At 38.4% G+C, this 18,528-nt stretch overlaps 1 protein-coding gene across 1 annotated transcript; it reads right to left on the minus strand.

Moving 5' to 3' along the window:
- Positions 1–2,567: 2,567 nt before the first annotated feature.
- Positions 2,568–18,112, minus strand: aldh3b1 (aldehyde dehydrogenase 3 family, member B1). The gene is made up of 10 exons (XM_084744053.1): positions 17,644–18,112; positions 15,047–15,216; positions 13,201–13,311; positions 11,574–11,694; positions 9,153–9,238; positions 8,798–8,879; positions 6,249–6,641; positions 4,834–5,000; positions 4,636–4,735; positions 2,568–3,373 (listed from the first exon to the last, which is right to left on the minus strand). The coding sequence occupies exons 2-10, from the start codon at positions 15,206–15,208 to the stop codon at positions 3,186–3,188; spliced, it is 1,410 nt and encodes a 469-aa protein (XP_084600179.1). The 5' UTR covers positions 15,209–15,216; positions 17,644–18,112; the 3' UTR covers positions 2,568–3,185.
- Positions 18,113–18,528: the final 416 nt, after the last annotated feature.

The raw sequence follows: 18,528 nt of genomic DNA on the forward strand, positions 1-18,528 counted from the left end.
TTACAGTAGTGACATTTAAGTCCAAAGGAGAGTGTGAGATCTGTGCCCAAATCCAGTGGGTTTGGGTTGGGCCTTATTTCTCACATATTTCATGGACTTACATCAGGTTTGGGCTGTAATATTATTAGTAGTAGTATTGTTGTTGTTATTACTATCATCAGTAGTATTTTTTTTCTATTTTTCTTCCCAATTTTGTTGTTGCCAATTCAAATTCTCTTCATGTATTGTCCCTGTCACTGCTAACTCCTACTGGTTGGTACATGGAGGGAAAGTTGTTAAAAAAAATGTTGGGCTGTAATTCAGATTCATGCTAAAATATGCTAATGAGGTACGGGTTTGGGTTGGTTTCGGACAGAATTTTGTCAGGTTTGGGCCTTGTCAGGCTCAATTTATCAGGCCCGATTAAAGTTCTAGTCCAAAGTACAAGGTCTCATAGAGAATACAAAAAAGTGTCAATTAAATTAGAGTTAAAATATGCAACTTGATCAAATATTATATAAATTATATTATGTATTCACAGCTGTTAATATGTTGCAATACTGACCTCTGGGTCTTTGAACTAAGTTCAACAAGAGGTTGAAATGAAGGACACAGTAGAGGTGAGGTGATTCATTTTTGTTCACTGTCCATAGTACTGAATTTTACTTCCAGTCAAGGTTATTAAAAGGTACTGAAATGCTGCATTAGTTATTCAAAATTTCCTGTAAGGCAAGTTAAAATCAGACTGAGGAAAACAGTCAAACACACCACCAACAAAATGTATGCACCTGGTTCAGTGATAAAATCCATGTGTGGCATGTTGGAGATCAGGGTCTCCATATTTCATCAGAACATGTAGGTGTTCATCCTGCTAGGCACTAGGCCTGCTGCACCTCCACCAGTGCCCACTTGTTAGCTGCAGGGTCATCAGCTGGAGACCATTGCTCATAGATGTTTCGCCCCTTAGCCCAGAACATCTCCTGATGGTGGGGCAGTAAACAGGGATGTCTCCCTGACACCCCCTGCAGCTAACCTTCTTCAGTAGTTGCTCACTCCCCATGCCTTGTCACACCAAAAACAGCCAAAAGCTTGCTTTCTCAGCCTCCTCCAACACCTCCCTGGATGCCTTGTGTAGCCTGGCTCCTCGTAGCCCCAGGTCTTGTAGCAGACGTGTCATTGAGTTGCCAACAAAGCCTCTCACACCCATTTCCACTGGACAGAGCTTTACATTCCATCCACTCTCCCTGCACTCTGTGACCAGGTCAGCGTATTTTGCCCTCTTCCTTTCATAGGCTGCTTCCAACCCCTCTTCCCAGGGCACTGTCAGCTCCACCAGCAGTGCAGACCACTGCAGTTTGGTACTACAAATGTCTCTGGGAAAATTGAACCATATATATATGTATATATATATATCACCAAACATGCAGCAGACTGCTGGATAACAAAGGAGTCACACACAGGTGCAGCAGATCCCAGCGGATTGCAGCAGCAGGGCAGAGCAGACACTGAACCTGCCCCCCTCTGTCTCACACACTACATTGATCTCTCTCACCAGAGGGGTGTACTACGAAGTGAGATTAATGGGTTAGTGAGCTATGTTGAGTCTAAATCCAGGATTTTCAGTGTCACAAAGGTGGCTCTTTTTTAATCTGGCTAGATCACCATGGTAACTTATGCTAAACTCATAACCTGGTTGGGAGCAGGTTATGTTCAGAGTTTCAGATTAAATCGTCTGTAAAAAGCGCCGTTCTTTAACTAATTATTGTTCTAACGGTTGTTTATGAGCGATATAGCTTTTAAACTGAGGGAGGAGGTTAACAATGAAAAGTTGTTGAGCTGTATGTTCATAATATCACCGAACGAATCCATATAATGTAAAAATGTAACATAATGTAATATAACAGCAGCACATCTGTATGCATCGCGCTGTCATGGTAACCTCTGTTTGGTGATGAAACTTCAGTGATGTCCACGTCTCTCTGTCATCATAGGACAGTGTCAGACAGACTTAATCATGTTTAAATCTGCTGTATGGAGTTTTATTGTTTAATGTGCAGTTTTCATGTTAGAATAAATGGCAGCATTTAAGACCGCATTTAGTCGATCAGTAATTTTCTGACATCATTCTTCTTCTCCTGCTTTATTTGCAGCAACATTGCTTTTTGCCGTAATGTATTTTGTATATTTTCCAAAGCTCCTAATTATAACAACTTGATGATTTTGACTTAAGTAAGTGGCTCGCGATCACTTCATTTCATGTGGAAGAAGAGTTAAATGACGCAACAAATGCCCCTTTTATATGAACATGCACAAAGCCTTAAGATGAAAGCCTGGAATAACAAAGCGAGTTCATAACTACCGTCGTGGTACCAATTATCTCTGATTGCAGTTTTAGGCTTTGTCGATCCAGATCATGCAAAGAAAGCCTGGATGTGTTGAGCTTGCTTTGTAGTACAGCCTTCCAGTGCAGAAGGTGAAAGACTTTGTATTTCAAATTTTGTAAATAAACATAACTGTCTTGTGCTCAGTGAGGTCAGGAATGTAAATAAAGGACTGTATGCTGTTCTTGAAGAACAGCAGCTTTGAAATAATGTTTAAAATCTGAAATTTATTTTACAGCATTTCATGGAAAATAGAATTAAAATACAGACCAGAACACACCTGATTCTGACACCAAGAGAGCAAAAACTAACTGATCAAAGCAACACAAAAGATTTACTATGACAATCAAATGAAGTTATTAAATACAATGACTGTGAACAACAGTGTCACCATGTGAAGATTTCAGTGTGAGAGGATAAAAAATAAACAGGTAGTGGAATCCCTGGCATTTAACACATGAGCCAGTTTAAATGGTTTTAGCAATAAACAGACTGTTTTATCTATAATCTGCATTCTGCTAACAAGAATACAATAGGATATTTTCTAAAAACATAGCACATACAAAAAATTATAGTCAGTGACAGAAATATGATGATCCAGTGTTATAAAAGTCTGTTTACAAATTGTGTACAAACAGTTAACTAGCACTAATATGTTAATATACACAGGCACACAAACAACCTGCCCAACAGACTAAGAAGAATGATTTATTTATACATGAAGTTCCCCATCATTCACATTCATGCATACAGTATAAAAAGCTCCACTATCTACACACTCACACACACAGACACACACACACACACACACTTTCCGTGATCTCATCACATGAGTGAGCAGCTGCTCTTCGGCGAGGCGGTCCAGCGCAGCCAGCTCAGTTTGTTCTCTGTGTAAGGTGGGTAGCGCAGGCCGTTGAGTCTTTCTAAAGCCCAGCCGCGCAGCATGCAGGCCCGCCGGTGGCTGAACGCTTCAAAGCCCCAGTGACCATGGTAACTGCCCCAACCACTGGCCCCTGACAGAATAGTAAAAACAAAAAAATACAGTGGCAGAGTGGCAAAATGTATATCTTGCTGCTAACACTTCCAACAGAGAGTGGTGGTGAAATATTCAGTTCAAAGATGCATGTGACCAGTTCTCCTCAGGCTCTTGTTTGGGAGCAATAAAGAATTCTTCGAAATAAGAGTTAGATATTGTGTCTTGTATATTTAACTGCATTTCATCTCATCCAAACTAGAGGCAACAGGTTTCTCTTTGCCCAGATAATGGTCAGAATCAATGTGTGTGTATGGATGAAGTTTCAAAATTAACATTATTTATTTGTTTTGTACCTTTTAATTTATTTTTAAAGAGCTGAGATAATCATTTGTTAATCTAAAGCTCAGAGTTCTTCATGAACATAAGAGTCCAATCATAAAGACACTCTGCTGGTCACGATGTAGTCCTACACAGGGGCAGATATCTGGTGGGTGACCCACAAAAATGTTATGTAATGGGTAAAAAATATATTGATATAAATTCACAGGTGCAGGCACAGGTAAAAAAATAACTTATTGTGGGCGGGCAGCAGGTGAGAACAAGAATTTCTTTTCCCTGGAGAAATCAGAAATGTAAATGATTGAGCAGTAGTTTTAACATTTATATTCGCAAACACAATTTTATTAGATCCAATCAGCCAGCAGGATTTTATTGTGAAATCTACGACACAACCTTTGATGCGACATCCAAACGATGGGACGTCACTATTTGATCTGACAGCGAAGGCCAGCTTGATCTGATGATATAAAAGACAAAAATAGCCACCAAATTGTGGACAATAAATCGTCAAAGGCCAAGTTGGATGTTTGGGAGGGTTTTGTTGCACTTAAAGACTGTGAGAACAACACTGTCGGTGACTTTGCTGCATGTAAAAAGTTTCAAAAAGTGTTCGCTTTTGATACTTGGAAATTAGGCACAGAAGCACAAGTGCTGTGCCAGTTGAGAGCACGATTGACAAGTGAGTGACTGTATGTGTGTTTAATCACTGGTGCGGGTTGGGTCAGGGAGTTTATATTCAAGGTTCTGGTATGGTGCAGATTTGACTTGGAAATATCTATGTATGGGCGGGGGTGAGATTGCAAAACCTGACCTGTGTGGGACTCTGGTAACCAGGATGAACAGATACAAAAACCTTATTTCGTGACAGCACTCAACAGTGCCCCCAAGACCCAAAATTTGATTTCATTGGCAGGGAGGAACCTTTAGAATGTGGGTGTATAACCACAGGGTCACACCTACCTACACCTCCAAAAGGCATGGTTGGTAGGGTCATGTGGATAATCCCATCATTAGAGCAGAATCCTCCACTGCTGGTCTTTTCCAGCACAGTTTTTACCACCTTGAAACAGGAAAGACAATGTCATGAAAAACATAAAACGATGTATCAACAGGTATGATGTTGATGATGTTGGGGGTTGCAGAGTTCAGTGTTCTTACAGAGGATTCATCAGAAAAAACATAGAGGGCCAGTGGCTTCTCGTGGCGGTTGACAAATTCAATGCCTTTCTCCAGAGAGTCAATAGTGAGGATGGGCAGGATGGGGCCAAAAATCTCCTCCTGCATTAGTGCATCATCTTCAGCCACATCCACCAACACTGTAGGAGCTGAGGAGAGCACGATGACAGAAAAAATCACAATAAGTAATACAACATTCATTCACAAATTACTTACCTACTTACATGGATGATGCATAAACGTTTTTCATAAGACTATGAAATCTCTCTGTATGATCCAAAATATAGAGAAGAAATGAGCAGCACTTACCCAGCTGCTATCATCAGCAGAAGTGAGAATAAATCATTGTCTTTGTACTCAAGTCCCAAGTCAAGACTAAGAAGTCCCAAGTCCTAAACTCAAAGATTTGACTTTGGAAACCTCTGATCAAAAATTTTCACCATTTTGTAGACCAAACAACTAATCAATTAATTGTGCCAATAATCCACAGATTAATCAGTGATGAAAATCATCGTTAGTTGCAGCTACTTGGGTCACGAGAGACATTAATGCTTAGTTTTTTAAACATCTCTATAGCTGATATCTGGAAAACTTGGCACCTCACACCAAAACAATCAAGATGGATAAGTAGCACTACAGGTTGATTTTATGGTGAACGGTCTCTGTCTGTTTTGTCCTCCTTGCCCTTGTCCATGCAACCTTTCATCACTTTCCAAACAAAAAAAAAGAACATGCAGCATTATAATGTGCCCCTTCCAGTGGAGCACCACGAGACCTAACTTTGGAAAAGATATGAGCTGCAGTGGTGAGAGACAAATTATTTTTTGATTCTGTTTTATTTGTGTGAAGTAATTAGAAAGACTACACAACCAGAAGTTGTGTAAGTGAGATCATGATTTTCTTCCTTCAAAAGCTAACGTTAACCGCTGAAGCTACAATGTCTGCGTTTTTCGTACCAGGATGTAGTCACATAACAGCAGGTCTTACTTCTTCTCTCTCTTCACAGCTGCACCAGGAGTCTCTGATAAAACACTTCAGGTAGGATAACATTACAGGAGACAGAGAGTTCACTGAGAGGTTTCATGCTAAAGTAAACTATGACAAAACAGAGACTTTTTTTAATTTGTTGAATATGTTTTAATTTGCCAAACATATCTGTGATTCGCGGAACGGTTCAAACAGAATCAAAAAATGATCTGTCTCTCGTCATAGACTTCTTTTCATATTTTTCCACACTGGCAGGGTGTGAGTTAGACACACTACTATGAGGCGTTTTTCTGAATCACCTTTGTGGGGCAGACCTAATAAGGTAACTGCATCAGACATCTGGAATCTGCTCTCTTTTTGACAGAGGAATCTTGTTCAACTTTTTAACACTGCACACTCCTTCAGCCCACCTATGTACTTGTCCTCCTGGTTGCTCTCCCCTCCAACAACGACCTTGCCACTGGACTTCCCGAGTAGATCCATCAGTCGAGTCCAGTGCCGGGGTGACACGATGCGGGAGAGGTCGGGACAGCTTTGAGGCTCCTTGCCGTAGAAATCCTCCAGGGCCACTCGCAGCGCAGGCACCAGGGCATCACGGGTGGCTGGCGAGCACAGCACATAGTCTGGAGCCACGCAGCTCTGGCCAGCATTAAAAAACTTGGCCCACACCAAGCGGCGGGCGGCATCCACCACGCTCACCCGTCCATATATGATGCACGGACACTTGCCACCTAGCTCCAAGGTCACTGGGGTCAGGTGGACTGAGGCTGCCTGCAGGATGCTGCGTGCTACAGACTGAGAACCTACAAGACAGAACTAAAAAGTAAGTGTCCACCCTTAATATACATCATTCTATAAACTTTCTTAACCTTTTGCAACCCCTACGTCTGTTAATTGCAGAGATGCACTGGATCATAGCATTTATTTGCTGTGTTCTTTATCCATTACAACCAAGATGGTGTCACAGATAGCAACCTTGGTGTTGCATTTACATTGTTGCATTACATCTCTTTTTCAGCGTGTACATTGCAGCTTGGAGGTTGCTCTTCTTTCCCAGAGACTCTGAAAACATAGATGCAGATGCCACAATGCCACTTGAAGCAAGCAACCAATGGCAGAACTTGTACCTGCGATGTGCATCCGGTGAGTCAGACTACAACAGGAGGGAAAATTAGTAAGGCTGCATTTTAATGGCACCAAACTCAACAACACTCAAAAATGTAACTTATTTCTACAAAAAAGTAATGAGAAAATAATTGTTTAATCTGTTCATATCTTTCATATCATGTCTTTAGTTTTTGCACCAAATTACAGCAAGCAGTATCAATAAGGATATTGATAAGCAGTCCTGGTATCAATAAAATTCGATACCCATCCCTATCAAGAATACCTTCATGTGATTTTGGAGGGGTGTGTCAAATGACGTCAGGAGATGAACACAGCACACATCTTTTTTCCCCCCACATCCAGCTGAGCCACTCCACCAGCTGCTGGCAAGTTCAGTTTAGACCACAAAAATCTCAGACCGGTGGAAACGCCCCAAAACTCATTAATGAGCATGAACAAGTGAACTCTTCCTGAATAAATAAAAGTAAAATAAAAAATAAATAAAAAAAGGTGTCCTCCTGTGCTGAGCTGTGACGTCAGCAGCACTGAGCTAGCTGGCGCAGTGAAACAGCTGGCGGATGTATTTCAACAGAAGGAAAATAGTTCCTACAAACTACTCACAACCAGTCTGTGGATTATCTTGAATAATTAAATCTGGAGCTGCAACGATTAATCAATTATTTAATTAATCGGCAACTATCCTGATAGTTGATCGATCAGTGCACATCACATCATTTTCCCACACACCCAGCTGACCTACTCCACCCAGCAGTGGCAAGTACAAAAAGTAAGACCACAAAAATTCCAAACGGGCGGATACACCCAAAGCTCATTTACTGATAAACGAAACAGGGATGGGTTATGATGTTCCAATATTCAAATAGTCATTAAATTATAAAGAAAACAAATAGTTCACATGAACATTGTTTTGTCTTTTAAAATCTATTTCTCCTTGTTTGTGTGACAGAAGAGTTGAGTGGACAAAAAGTTTATTTTTGATGACAACGTGTGGATTTTACTCTGTCTGACTGCTCTTTTAATGAGTTCCTGCCAGTATCGCTTCAAGCTCAGTGATAGATAAATACCAGCTAGTGTGACCAGACTTCAAACTGGAAAGGTGCAAGTTTTGCTGTGTTTGTGTTGTTTTAGTGTTCACTCTGTTTCTTATTTTGTTGAATTTGATCTTTGAGTGATTTCTGAATAGTGCCAAGTGAATAATGAATAGAATTTTGGTTTGAAATGTCCATTAAAACAAAAATGTGCCTTTTTTTCTAGCTGATACTAATGTAACTTTACCTCATTACACTGACTGAAAAATAATGCAGGTGCAAAAAAACACTTGGCAGGTGATTGGATGAACTGTCTGTCTATCCCTCCTAACATGGGCTAACTTCAACCAATCAGATCAAACTCTTGCTGAAGTCAGTCAGGAGAAGAGCGAACACTTCTTTTCCATGGAGAAAAGCCCTTGGTCTCATTCTTTGTTCTTTCAATGAAGAAATGCTCTCCAGGTGTGATGTAACTGCCGCCATTGTTAGTTCGAGACGAGTTGCTGCCATGGACGCTTCTAGATGTCGTCACACCTAAAGCCACGCCTGTAGCTGGCAGTAGTCCCTCCTAGGACACTGATTGGCTGCACCACCTTGGATTCTCAAGTGATTTTGTGATCTTGCCAATCCAGATACCTTGCAAGGTAAGTATCGGTCAGACTCTACTTAAAACCACTCACATTACTTGTACGTGCACTTGGCCAATAAATATTCTGACACTGAAGACAAATCCCTGATATTATGGTCTGTCCAACAGAAACACAGTGACGTGCAGTGATCTGATCTGTCCTGCAAGCTTTTACCTGTGTAGAAGATGTGGTCAAAGCGATTCTGCAGAAGTGCCTTGGTCTCCTCTGGTCCCCCACGATAAACTGCGTAACAGTCCTGCCACAATGACAGTTTCATTTTACTGTACGTGTCACATTCGCTGTGCCAAGCTCTCACTATCACGTACATCAGAATCATACATGACATTAGAGCACAAAAATGCCAAAAATATTATTGAGGTCATTTAGAGACAGTTGACATATGTTGTCCACCAGACAGCACAGAGATTTTTCAACTGCAAAATGTAAAGAACTTTGGATTTCTGTATTTAATAAGAAACAAAAAGAGGACAAAGACATTTGGAAAAGTCTTTTTATAGAAGTAATTTACCTGAGACAAATATTTGGGGATGAGCTCTGCTATCAGACTGTCCGTCGCAGCGCTGACCTCTGAAGGTTTGATGACTGCACAGTTTCCTAAATGAACATACCAACATTATTCAGTCAGTTAAGACAGCGGTGACTGACTTGACAAAAGTTATGTTTGCACATTTGATGATGACTGAATTTTCATTTCTGGGTGAACTATTTCTTAAAGCCCAAATGTTGCTGTTTAGCCCTCTAACCTCACTTTATCTTGAAGGTCACATTCACTGAAAATAGAATACTGGTAGTAAGGCTTTGTGGAGACAGCATGACTATGTTGAACTGGAGCAGGGTTTGAGATAAGATAATCCTTTATTAGTTTCACAAAAAAATTTGCAAAGAAAAAATTCTCTGCTCCAGGTGAGGGAAGGGAATCCTTCTTGTGTCAAATGCAGCTGCTGATTCAAAAGTGATTGGTTTACTGTAGCTTTTTAGTTTATTTGGTTTAGTTCAAATGTAAATAAATAAATAAAAACAAAACATAAGGCTGAACTATTAATCACAAAACAGTCAAACTCAAAATATGGCCAAGTGCAACATCCAAATCACAGAAATTATTTAATAAATGAAAGTCCTGTAGTACTGCAGAGATGCTCTGACCTACTAATCATCTTCTCCAGATGAAAGAAAACATGGTTTTCAAAAGTTGCATCATCATGATTTTTTTCTTCTGAAATGAAAACTGTGAGGCAAAAATGATGTGAGCAGTTTTAAAGTCAGTCAGATCTTTGAATTTTGGTGCTTTCAGGCTTATAAAGAGTTAATGAAGATGGGTTCAGTGTTGGTCTTACATGTGTTCCTGCACACTTCCACACAGCAGGTGATGTAAGGAGATATGAAGGAACACAACAAAGTGAGGAGTGATTTAGAAGATCTTTGGCTTTAAATAATATTGCAATTGATTTGGATACTTTGGCCGTGATATAATTTATATGTGGTTTCCAACATAATTTAACATGCGCTATTACTCTCTATTTCCACGTTGTTTATCATGAGTTTCTTATTAATGAAAAACAATAGCATTTATACATTGAAGAATCTGAAAACCATGTTAGCCCCGACACCTTGAGGTAAAGTCAGGTTATTATCTTGTTGCAGTATCCTGACATGAACTGACTGCAGTCTGACATGTGAGAGTCAGCTGCCTGTATCAGACATTCCATGACCTTCAGTTTTGCTTATCATTCGTCTTGCAGACAGCTTGTGGTTACAATGCAGTGTAACAGGTAGGCTGTGTGACCGGACGATTATATTGTCTACAGACGATGGTCTGAATCCACCGCCATATTATTTTGGACACACCCACTGAACCAGAGCAGAGTCCACTGAGCTGGATGAGGAGTGAGAGGTAAACAGCTTGCATAGTCTGAGACTGTTTGCACTCTTTTCACACAGTGAATTAAGGATTTAATTTGACCAAACCAGAGTTGATGACTGATGGAGGAGTGAACAGACTAACAAAGATGGTTTTTCATGAGTTTTACGTTTTTCTGTCGAGTTTGCATGTTGTCGTTGTTTTTTTAACAAGGAATTAATGAGCCAATTGACTCTTTGCTAAGCCCCGCCTTGTGATTATGGTAATGCCCAAAACATCGTGTCCCAAGTCACACCAGTGTTCATCAGTGTGCAGAGTTAAATACACGTTTATAAATGCGAATTAAATGCATTCAGGCTGAATTAACAGGCCATCTCATTATTTTTGTTTCCTTTCACCAGAAGACAAACCTTAAAAAACTTGAGATACCTCAAAATTTCAAGGAAACTCACTTTAATAGATTTTTAAATCAAACTCTTTAAAACAAACGTTGACGACTTATAATCTTCGGTTGAGGTAATTTACTTTTCTCCTTTGGATAAACTTGAATCTTTAAGGTTTAGAAACTAAAAAGACATGTACTTCAAAATTTGTTCACAGTGAGCTGTGAACCTGATTTGGGTCACTTCAATGAGTTTACTCAAATAAATTCTGAAATACAATATTTCTGTGTTTCTTTAACTCCAAGACTCAAGGTTTCAGAAATCTATTTAAGTAAGCTGCCTTGAAATTTTGAGTTTTCTTAACTTTTTTGTTTTTACATTGCAGGACATTTTAGCCCACATAATAAATGAGACAAAATAAGTGCATTTAGGGGGGAATCAACAACCCTAAAAAAATATTTTTTGGAATTTGTTTTTTCAAATGATTTTAAAATAAATGATGATGACAGAAAAAACATTATGAAACATGTTTTACCAACTGGCATCATACTGCATACCATAGAGGGATATGAATGTCTGTTTTGGATGTTGGTAAGCATGGCAGCAGCAGAAGCTTCGCAGCAGTCGCATCATCATTTGATGATTTGAAAATGAAATGAAATGCTGGTGATGTGGGTGTGGGCGATACCTGCAGCGATGGCTCCAACCAAAGGTAAGAGGAGGAGCTGCAGAGGATAGTTCCACGCCCCGATGATCAACACAACTCCTAATGGCTCCCTCCGAATGAAACAGTCATCTAGCTTTGTGGCCTGGAGATGGACAAAGAAATCATACAGCAAACAAGCTTTTTGAAAATACAACACATAATTCATTAATGAGAAAAATATCAAAAGTCAACAATTAAAGCCTCACAATTTATTTACTTCTCTGTTTACAAACGCAACATAAAAATACCTAACTTTGTTGTAAATAGTGCATTAAAATCATGGAGGAAAATATATTAGGAATGCAACTAAGAACACAGAGCTCTGGAATAATCAGTCAATAAAAAAAGTGTCTTGGAGTTCAAGGGGAATTAAATATATATAATTATGCATAACAAGATACAGCTGTTTACAGAACTTCAAAATAAATTTACATTTACAAACCAAAAATGTTTCAGATGTTTGCAGCTAAAAACTGGATTACTGAAAGCTTTACTATCTCAACAGTACTCACTGTAAAAGTGATATGATGGATGGAACAAAGATCTCCATTTTAAAGAAGCTGACATAAATGGAAGGAATGTTTATATCTGACTAACAGCATCACCACAAATGAAAATCTACAGTTAATACAATACAAATTAATGACAAGAATATATTACACAAAAGGTGACTCTGCTGGAGATGAAGGGCATAGAACTATTGTGAGGTGTATGTAAATGTGTGTGTGTGTTTGGATGTTGGGAGCGGTGTGTGAGTTGGAATGAGAAGTATGTGAGTTGCATGTAAGATGAATGAATGAATGCATGTCTTGTATGTTGTGTTGATGTATTGATGTTTTACGTTGCTTGACACCATTCAAGAACAGAACATGCTGTGTTGGATACAGATTATATGTTTCAAGGTCTTATTCATTTACACCTTATTCATGGTGTAAAGCATGAAATTAAATAAAGATAATTATATATATAAATCAGAAACTTAATAAAATACTAGAAAACCACTTTCATCACTTGGAGGTCTGCTATCTTACGACACTTTTGAAGTTTCTACACAAACAGATTAGTTACTAAATGGCTGATGACAATAATGTGCAATAACTCATCTGCAATACACTGCAATAATTCAATGTGCAATACATAAAGCACTATTATTTATTTACATGTTTTTTTTATTGTAGTCAGATGCACATCAGTGTAAATAATTGTTTATATTTGTTATTTTTGTATCTTCAATATATAATATTATATATGTATTTTCTATGGAAGCCCATTTCTGCCAGTGAAAGAAAAAATATCCCCATCCATCAATTTTCTGTAACCACTTATTCCCGAAGGGTCGTGGGGGGCTGGAGTCTATCCCAGCTGACATTGGGTGAGAGGCGGGGTTCACCCTGGACAAGTCGCCATATCATTGCAGGACTGACATATCCCCATGGTAAGTCTTAATTATGAGATTAAAAAAAGTCAAAATTATGAGATAAAAGGCTAAAATTTCTCCTCTCATAATTTAGATTTTTTTATCTCATAATTTTGACTTTTTTTAATCACATAATTATGACTTACCATGGGGATCAATAAAGTATTTCTGATAAACCATTATTAAACCTACCAGGTTTTTGCTGACGTACTCCGGCTTCATCCAGCTGGATAAGTTTGTGATGGCGAAGTGCAGCTCATTACTGACGATATCGACCTCGGACAGGATGGCCTCAAACTTTGGCTGTTGAATGAGAGTGAATAAGTGAACTGTAGCCGATAAATAAATGAGATACTTCAAGCACCCTGCATGTGTGCACACAACCTTGTGTGAGTGCTCGGTGTCAGCGGTGTCACTCCTGAGTTGTGTTGTGGGGATAACACAGCATTAGGGGACACGTGCCTCATCTAACCATATTTCAGGTTCAAACGGGTGAACACAGGAACAGTTTAAAGGTCTAACTCTTCAATTATGTTGGAAAAATATATTTTAAATGATCAAACTCTGGGCTAATAAACCTTGTGCCAGGCCAAACTCCTAATGATTAATTTTTTATTATATGCAGATTTCTTCTCCATCAGATGGAAAATCTGACAGTCAGCATCTTACAGAGTTGACAAAATGTAAAATTTTATTCATTTCACAACATAGTCGTAGTGAGCAGACATTTTACTTTTTAAAGTTCTCTTAATGCTAATCAAAATACACATTTTTAAACTATAATTCTTATTTAGCTTTGATTTAGAAGGGCTACAGAGTCGAATGAATGAATTTGTCTAAAAATAGAACGTTTATCAGTGTTTGAGCAGTATTCCTGTCTTTTTTAAATCAGGAAGTGAGACAGGGGTCCTTAGGGTATAGCTAACCCTTTTTCTGCCTGATTAAATCAAGTTTTTGTAAAAATCTGATGGAGTTGATGGAAATCTGGGACACAACTTTGAGGGGCCAATATTCTTACATAAAATCATTTTTAAAACAAAGATTATTATAATAGCACATTTTACACCTCTGTTATCAGTAGCTATTTTTAGTTTTAGATGCTTTAACACTTTTTTTGCAGTGAGTAGGAAATGCACTGTTATCTTGAATAAATGACAGATGTACTTAGGTTTGGAAACATTTGGGATAATGTAAGTTATACTTGTCAACACTGTCCACATAAACTTATCATTTTGACTTTTTAAGTCATAATTTCAACCTTTTGTTGAAAAACTTTGAACTTTTTCAACTTTGCTTGTGATATGAATTTCAACTTTTTAACTAATAATCATGACCTTTTATCTCATAATAATACATATTATTATTATTATTTTATATTTTAGAGTTTTTTCTTTTCATTTTTAAATTTCCATAATGTTTAACTATTTATTGGCTTGCTTTTCCTTTCTATATAAAGAAGCTTGCCTTGCCTTTTTAAAGTGTCCAAAGTGTGAAGAATGGGTGTACACGTAGTGTTGAGTCTTGTCACAAGTTTTCAGCAACTATCTTCTAACATATATAATGTGTTTACACAGACTTTACGTGTGTGAACTTATCTTTGAAGTATGCAAGTCTATGTACAGATCTGATACCAAATTATTTATTATTCCAGAAACAGGACCTTCCTAGTGCACAGCAGCACCTGCACACACTTCTGTTTTTTTAACCTGAGCCACACATTATCAGTACTCAGTATCAGCCAGTACACAAAGTTCAGGTATCTGAATCAGGAATGACAAAATGCTATCAGAACATCTCTACTTATCAAAAAATCTGAATTGGACAAACAAACAAAAGACTGAATCCTACACAGCAGGCAGTAATTCAACTGTCCCACTTTCACCATTCCTTTCTATCATGACATGAGCAGAATTTCACCAGCATCAGTGCAGCTGGGGACACAGAAGTGCTGCTGTCGGCTCTTTTACTTCGGTTGTGTGATCGTGTGTTGCATGTGTTGAGGAAGTTGTGTTTCTGTCACATGAGCATGGTGTCGTACCTTTGCGAGGTCTTTGTGCAGCGCAGTTAGAATCTGTGCCTCGTTCTCTTTGATCAGGGACATCAGCTGGGTCAACTGAGCTCGGCGAAACTGCTCTGGGATCGTGACGCCTGAGCGAAACACTGACCGCAACCTGTCCACAACCTGACTCTGCGTGTCCATCCTTTCACCTGGAACACACACACACACAAAAAAACTCAGAAAAACTCACTTTTAATGACATTTAGCAGTGTTAAAATATCATGTCAGCAGTTTAGTCTTTGAAAGATATAACAACAAGATAACACTTGTTAACTCATGTTTGTTAAACAATGAAATAAATATATTGTTTCATATATTAAAAGTTTGGTCGTGAGAGTTTGATGATATTGTGAAGTAGTGTGGGATCATGGGAGTTGTTGTCGTCACTGTTACACAACCACCATAGCTGATGAGAATGTATCTGATATGACTCAGGCAGAAATTATGTTCACGAACGAGGTAATGTATTTAAATTTTATTCACATCAAGTTTAGTCACATACACCGACTTCCTGTGTCACTCTCTGATGTATCTGATGTATTCCATGTTTTCCAAGATGTTAAAGTAATTAACAGCTGGCAGAAAACGGCTTCCTTCCAGAGCAGAGTATGATCCTTCTTTGTTTTGTTTTTTTAATAGGAAGGTTAAAAATACCAGAGATTTGGAAGTACTATAAAATATTTAAGGAGAGGCAGGAGAGAAGGTAAAATACAGGAGAATCCTGGGAAAAAAGGGGTTGACAGGTATGATGTAAATACACAACTCAACAAAATATATGACAGAGCTTTTAAATATTTTAATGATGGAAAGTTATATATTATAGCTTTAAGTGTTAGACCCTGGTAACCCCAAACTCACTAAAAATGCAACAGGCTGGATCTGGAGCCAGTGTCTGGTTTGTCCATTCTGGGCTACTGTAGAACATGGTAGTGCCACATAGTGGCCTTTGGGGAAGAGGAGCCACATCAGAGCTCATTCTAAGGTCATGAAAACACAGTGATTCTTATTTTCAGGTGATTATGCACCCATGAAAACATACCTGTGGATATTATATTCTATTTCTACCATATACTGCTAATAAATCATAAATCTTACACAGGGGACCATTAATAAAATTTATCAATGCTGTGTTCATTTTTGAAAATATTTTTCAAGGTATTGTATAAAAGCTTTGTGACAGATCAACATTACTTGATAAACAGAGAGCCTGTTCATTATCTTAGAGTGCTGCATACGCACCAAACCCTCCTCAGTTTCCCAGGAGGCTCCTGTTTTTCATTTCCCTCTTCTTATTTCCTCCTGGGATCACAATTCTCCTTTTATCATTTCTCCAGCTCTCTGACAAATTTTCAGACCTTTTTTCTTTTAGTTATCACAACCTGTTTCTGACACTGTACAATGTGTTATAAGTCCTTTAATGACAACAATACAGCAACACCAACCACACTTCCTCAAAATAATTCCTGGTTCTTCAGGAAAGTTTAAAGGAAAGAGGCATGCATTTTGTGAAATCGGGCACACTAGAGGGACAAATTACTATATAGTACTCTATATAACTGTAGTAAAGTTAAAATTATTCAACATAAAAATGCTGATGCAGTGTACTTATTTTGTTGTTTTCCTTCTTTAAAAAAAACCACCAGAATGCAGGAAAGTCTCTCAAATTTTTTGTATCCCTATTTTTGAAGTCTCGGGGTTAGTATGGAGTGATGGCTGTGATTGGCTCTTCCGATAAAGCCGCTGTGACACACCGGATGCTACATTGTTCTAATAAGCCACTGATCTGACATCCCGAAATTAGAGCAGTTAGGCCTGTCCATGTGACTCAGCAGAAAATGATGGCAGAGCTTTATGGGTAATATAAACAAAAAGGAAAATGTTAATTCATATTAATATAGGAAAAAACATGCATGTCTAGCTATGGAACTGTTTAGTGAGGAAGTGGAAGTGAAAACCCGGATCGTAATGAATTTGAACACTCTAAGTCTAGTCATTTCGCAATGGAGAAGGAGCATTTGTTAAAAACTTGCACACCGAATTGAGCAGGCGTTCTGAGTGTTTCATCAAATGTGTTAAGGTTCTTGGCTAGTTTGACCCCAACTTTGCGGAAACGCAAATAAATGTAAATTGTGATATTTCCCAATTCAGGTTCGTGCGCTACTGACAGAGGGTGACGACGGCGCCTAACAAAAGTGTGAAACAGCGGGTGTAGACCCAGATACGAATGGATTTGAGCAGTCTAAAAAGTAATTTCGCAATGGAGTGGGAGTATTTGTTAAAAACCTGCAAGCCGAATTTACCAGACGTTCTCAGTGTTTCATGAGATGCGTTCACACGCTGGCTATCTTGACACCTCTTTTGCGTAAAAGCAAATAAATATAAACTGTGATATTTCCCAATGGAGATTCGCGCACCACTGACAGAGCCGAAGTGCACTTGTCCGTTTGTTAGGCTTGTTATAAATTCACAGATTAATTACCATGCTTATCTTTTGTGGTATTCTTCCGCGGGGACTATAATATTGCAAACGGAACAGAAAATCGACTATAGAAGAGGTACTTGTGTGTTCAGCCTACCGGTTACTTTGTGTCTCGTCTCTTCTGTCAGCTCCGCTGCTCCCGTGCCGAACAAACGCCAAAGTTAAAAGAGTGCCTTTCTCTTTCCGGGTGTTGTCCCTGTTTTTTTTTTTTTTTTTTTTTTTTCTTTTTTGAATACCGGCCCGGTTCACTTTGGAGCAAATATGCTGATGGGAGGGGAAACGGTTTTGGTTGATCCTGAAAAACTAGCCGTAAAACTTGTTAGGCCAGGGAGCCCTGCGCGTTTAGCCCATATCTCTGTGCGTATGAACGGTCACATTTGTTCCGTGGTCCACTCAACGCTACTCTGGGATATGGAGTCACAAGAGTGCTACAAAAAAGAATAAAACTGTGAAACAATGAGAAACAAATGTGGAAATCAAGTAAAAAGAACTAACTATAAAAGACTCCTTATAAGCATTTTCATTTATTTTCACACTTTTGTTTATTTGTTTTTGAATATAGTTTAAAAAGTTGCATACAAATCACATTTTTTTGGCATGATTTCTTTCTTTAAAAGAAAAAAGTAATCCCTTTATTTTTCCTTATTATTTCCCCTACTGCTTTTGTAAACTCCTTGAAGTGAATGGCTGTTAATCAGCTGGTTTTGGGTGGGCCTTCCTGTCCAAGCTGAGTAGTCAGTCCCTGGCAGAATATCAAGCAACAGGAGAAAAATAAAGGGAAATAAATAATTCACATTATACACACATTATATAAAAATAAACAAAATATACAGAAAATATCTGAGTAATTTATACGCAAAAAAATTAAAATTATGTTAGAGCTGCAATTAATGATTTCATTATTGATTAATCTGTTGATTATTTTCTCGATTAATCAATTAATCGGTTGGTCTATAAAATGTCAGAAAAAAAAAAAAAATCA

This window comes from Lutjanus erythropterus, chromosome 19, assembly GCF_056507025.1.
Source record: "Lutjanus erythropterus isolate fLutEry1 chromosome 19, fLutEry1.hap2, whole genome shotgun sequence".
In the NCBI taxonomy this organism is placed as follows: Eukaryota; Metazoa; Chordata; class Actinopteri; order Lutjaniformes; family Lutjanidae; genus Lutjanus; species Lutjanus erythropterus.

Excerpts from the sequence above, each read along its gene's own strand:
- aldh3b1 (XM_084744053.1), bottom strand. The coding sequence starts at position 15,208 with ATGGACACGCAGAGTCAGGTTGTGGACAGGTTGCGGTCAGTGTTTCGC. Across the intron at positions 8,880-9,152 it reads TCCCCAAATATTTGTCTCAG|GACTGTTACGCAGTTTATCG; the intron begins GTAAATTACTTC and ends TCATTGTGGCAG. Across the intron at positions 4,736-4,833 it reads TTTTTTCTGATGAATCCTCT|GTGGTAAAAACTGTGCTGGA; the intron begins GTAAGAACACTG and ends TCCTGTTTCAAG.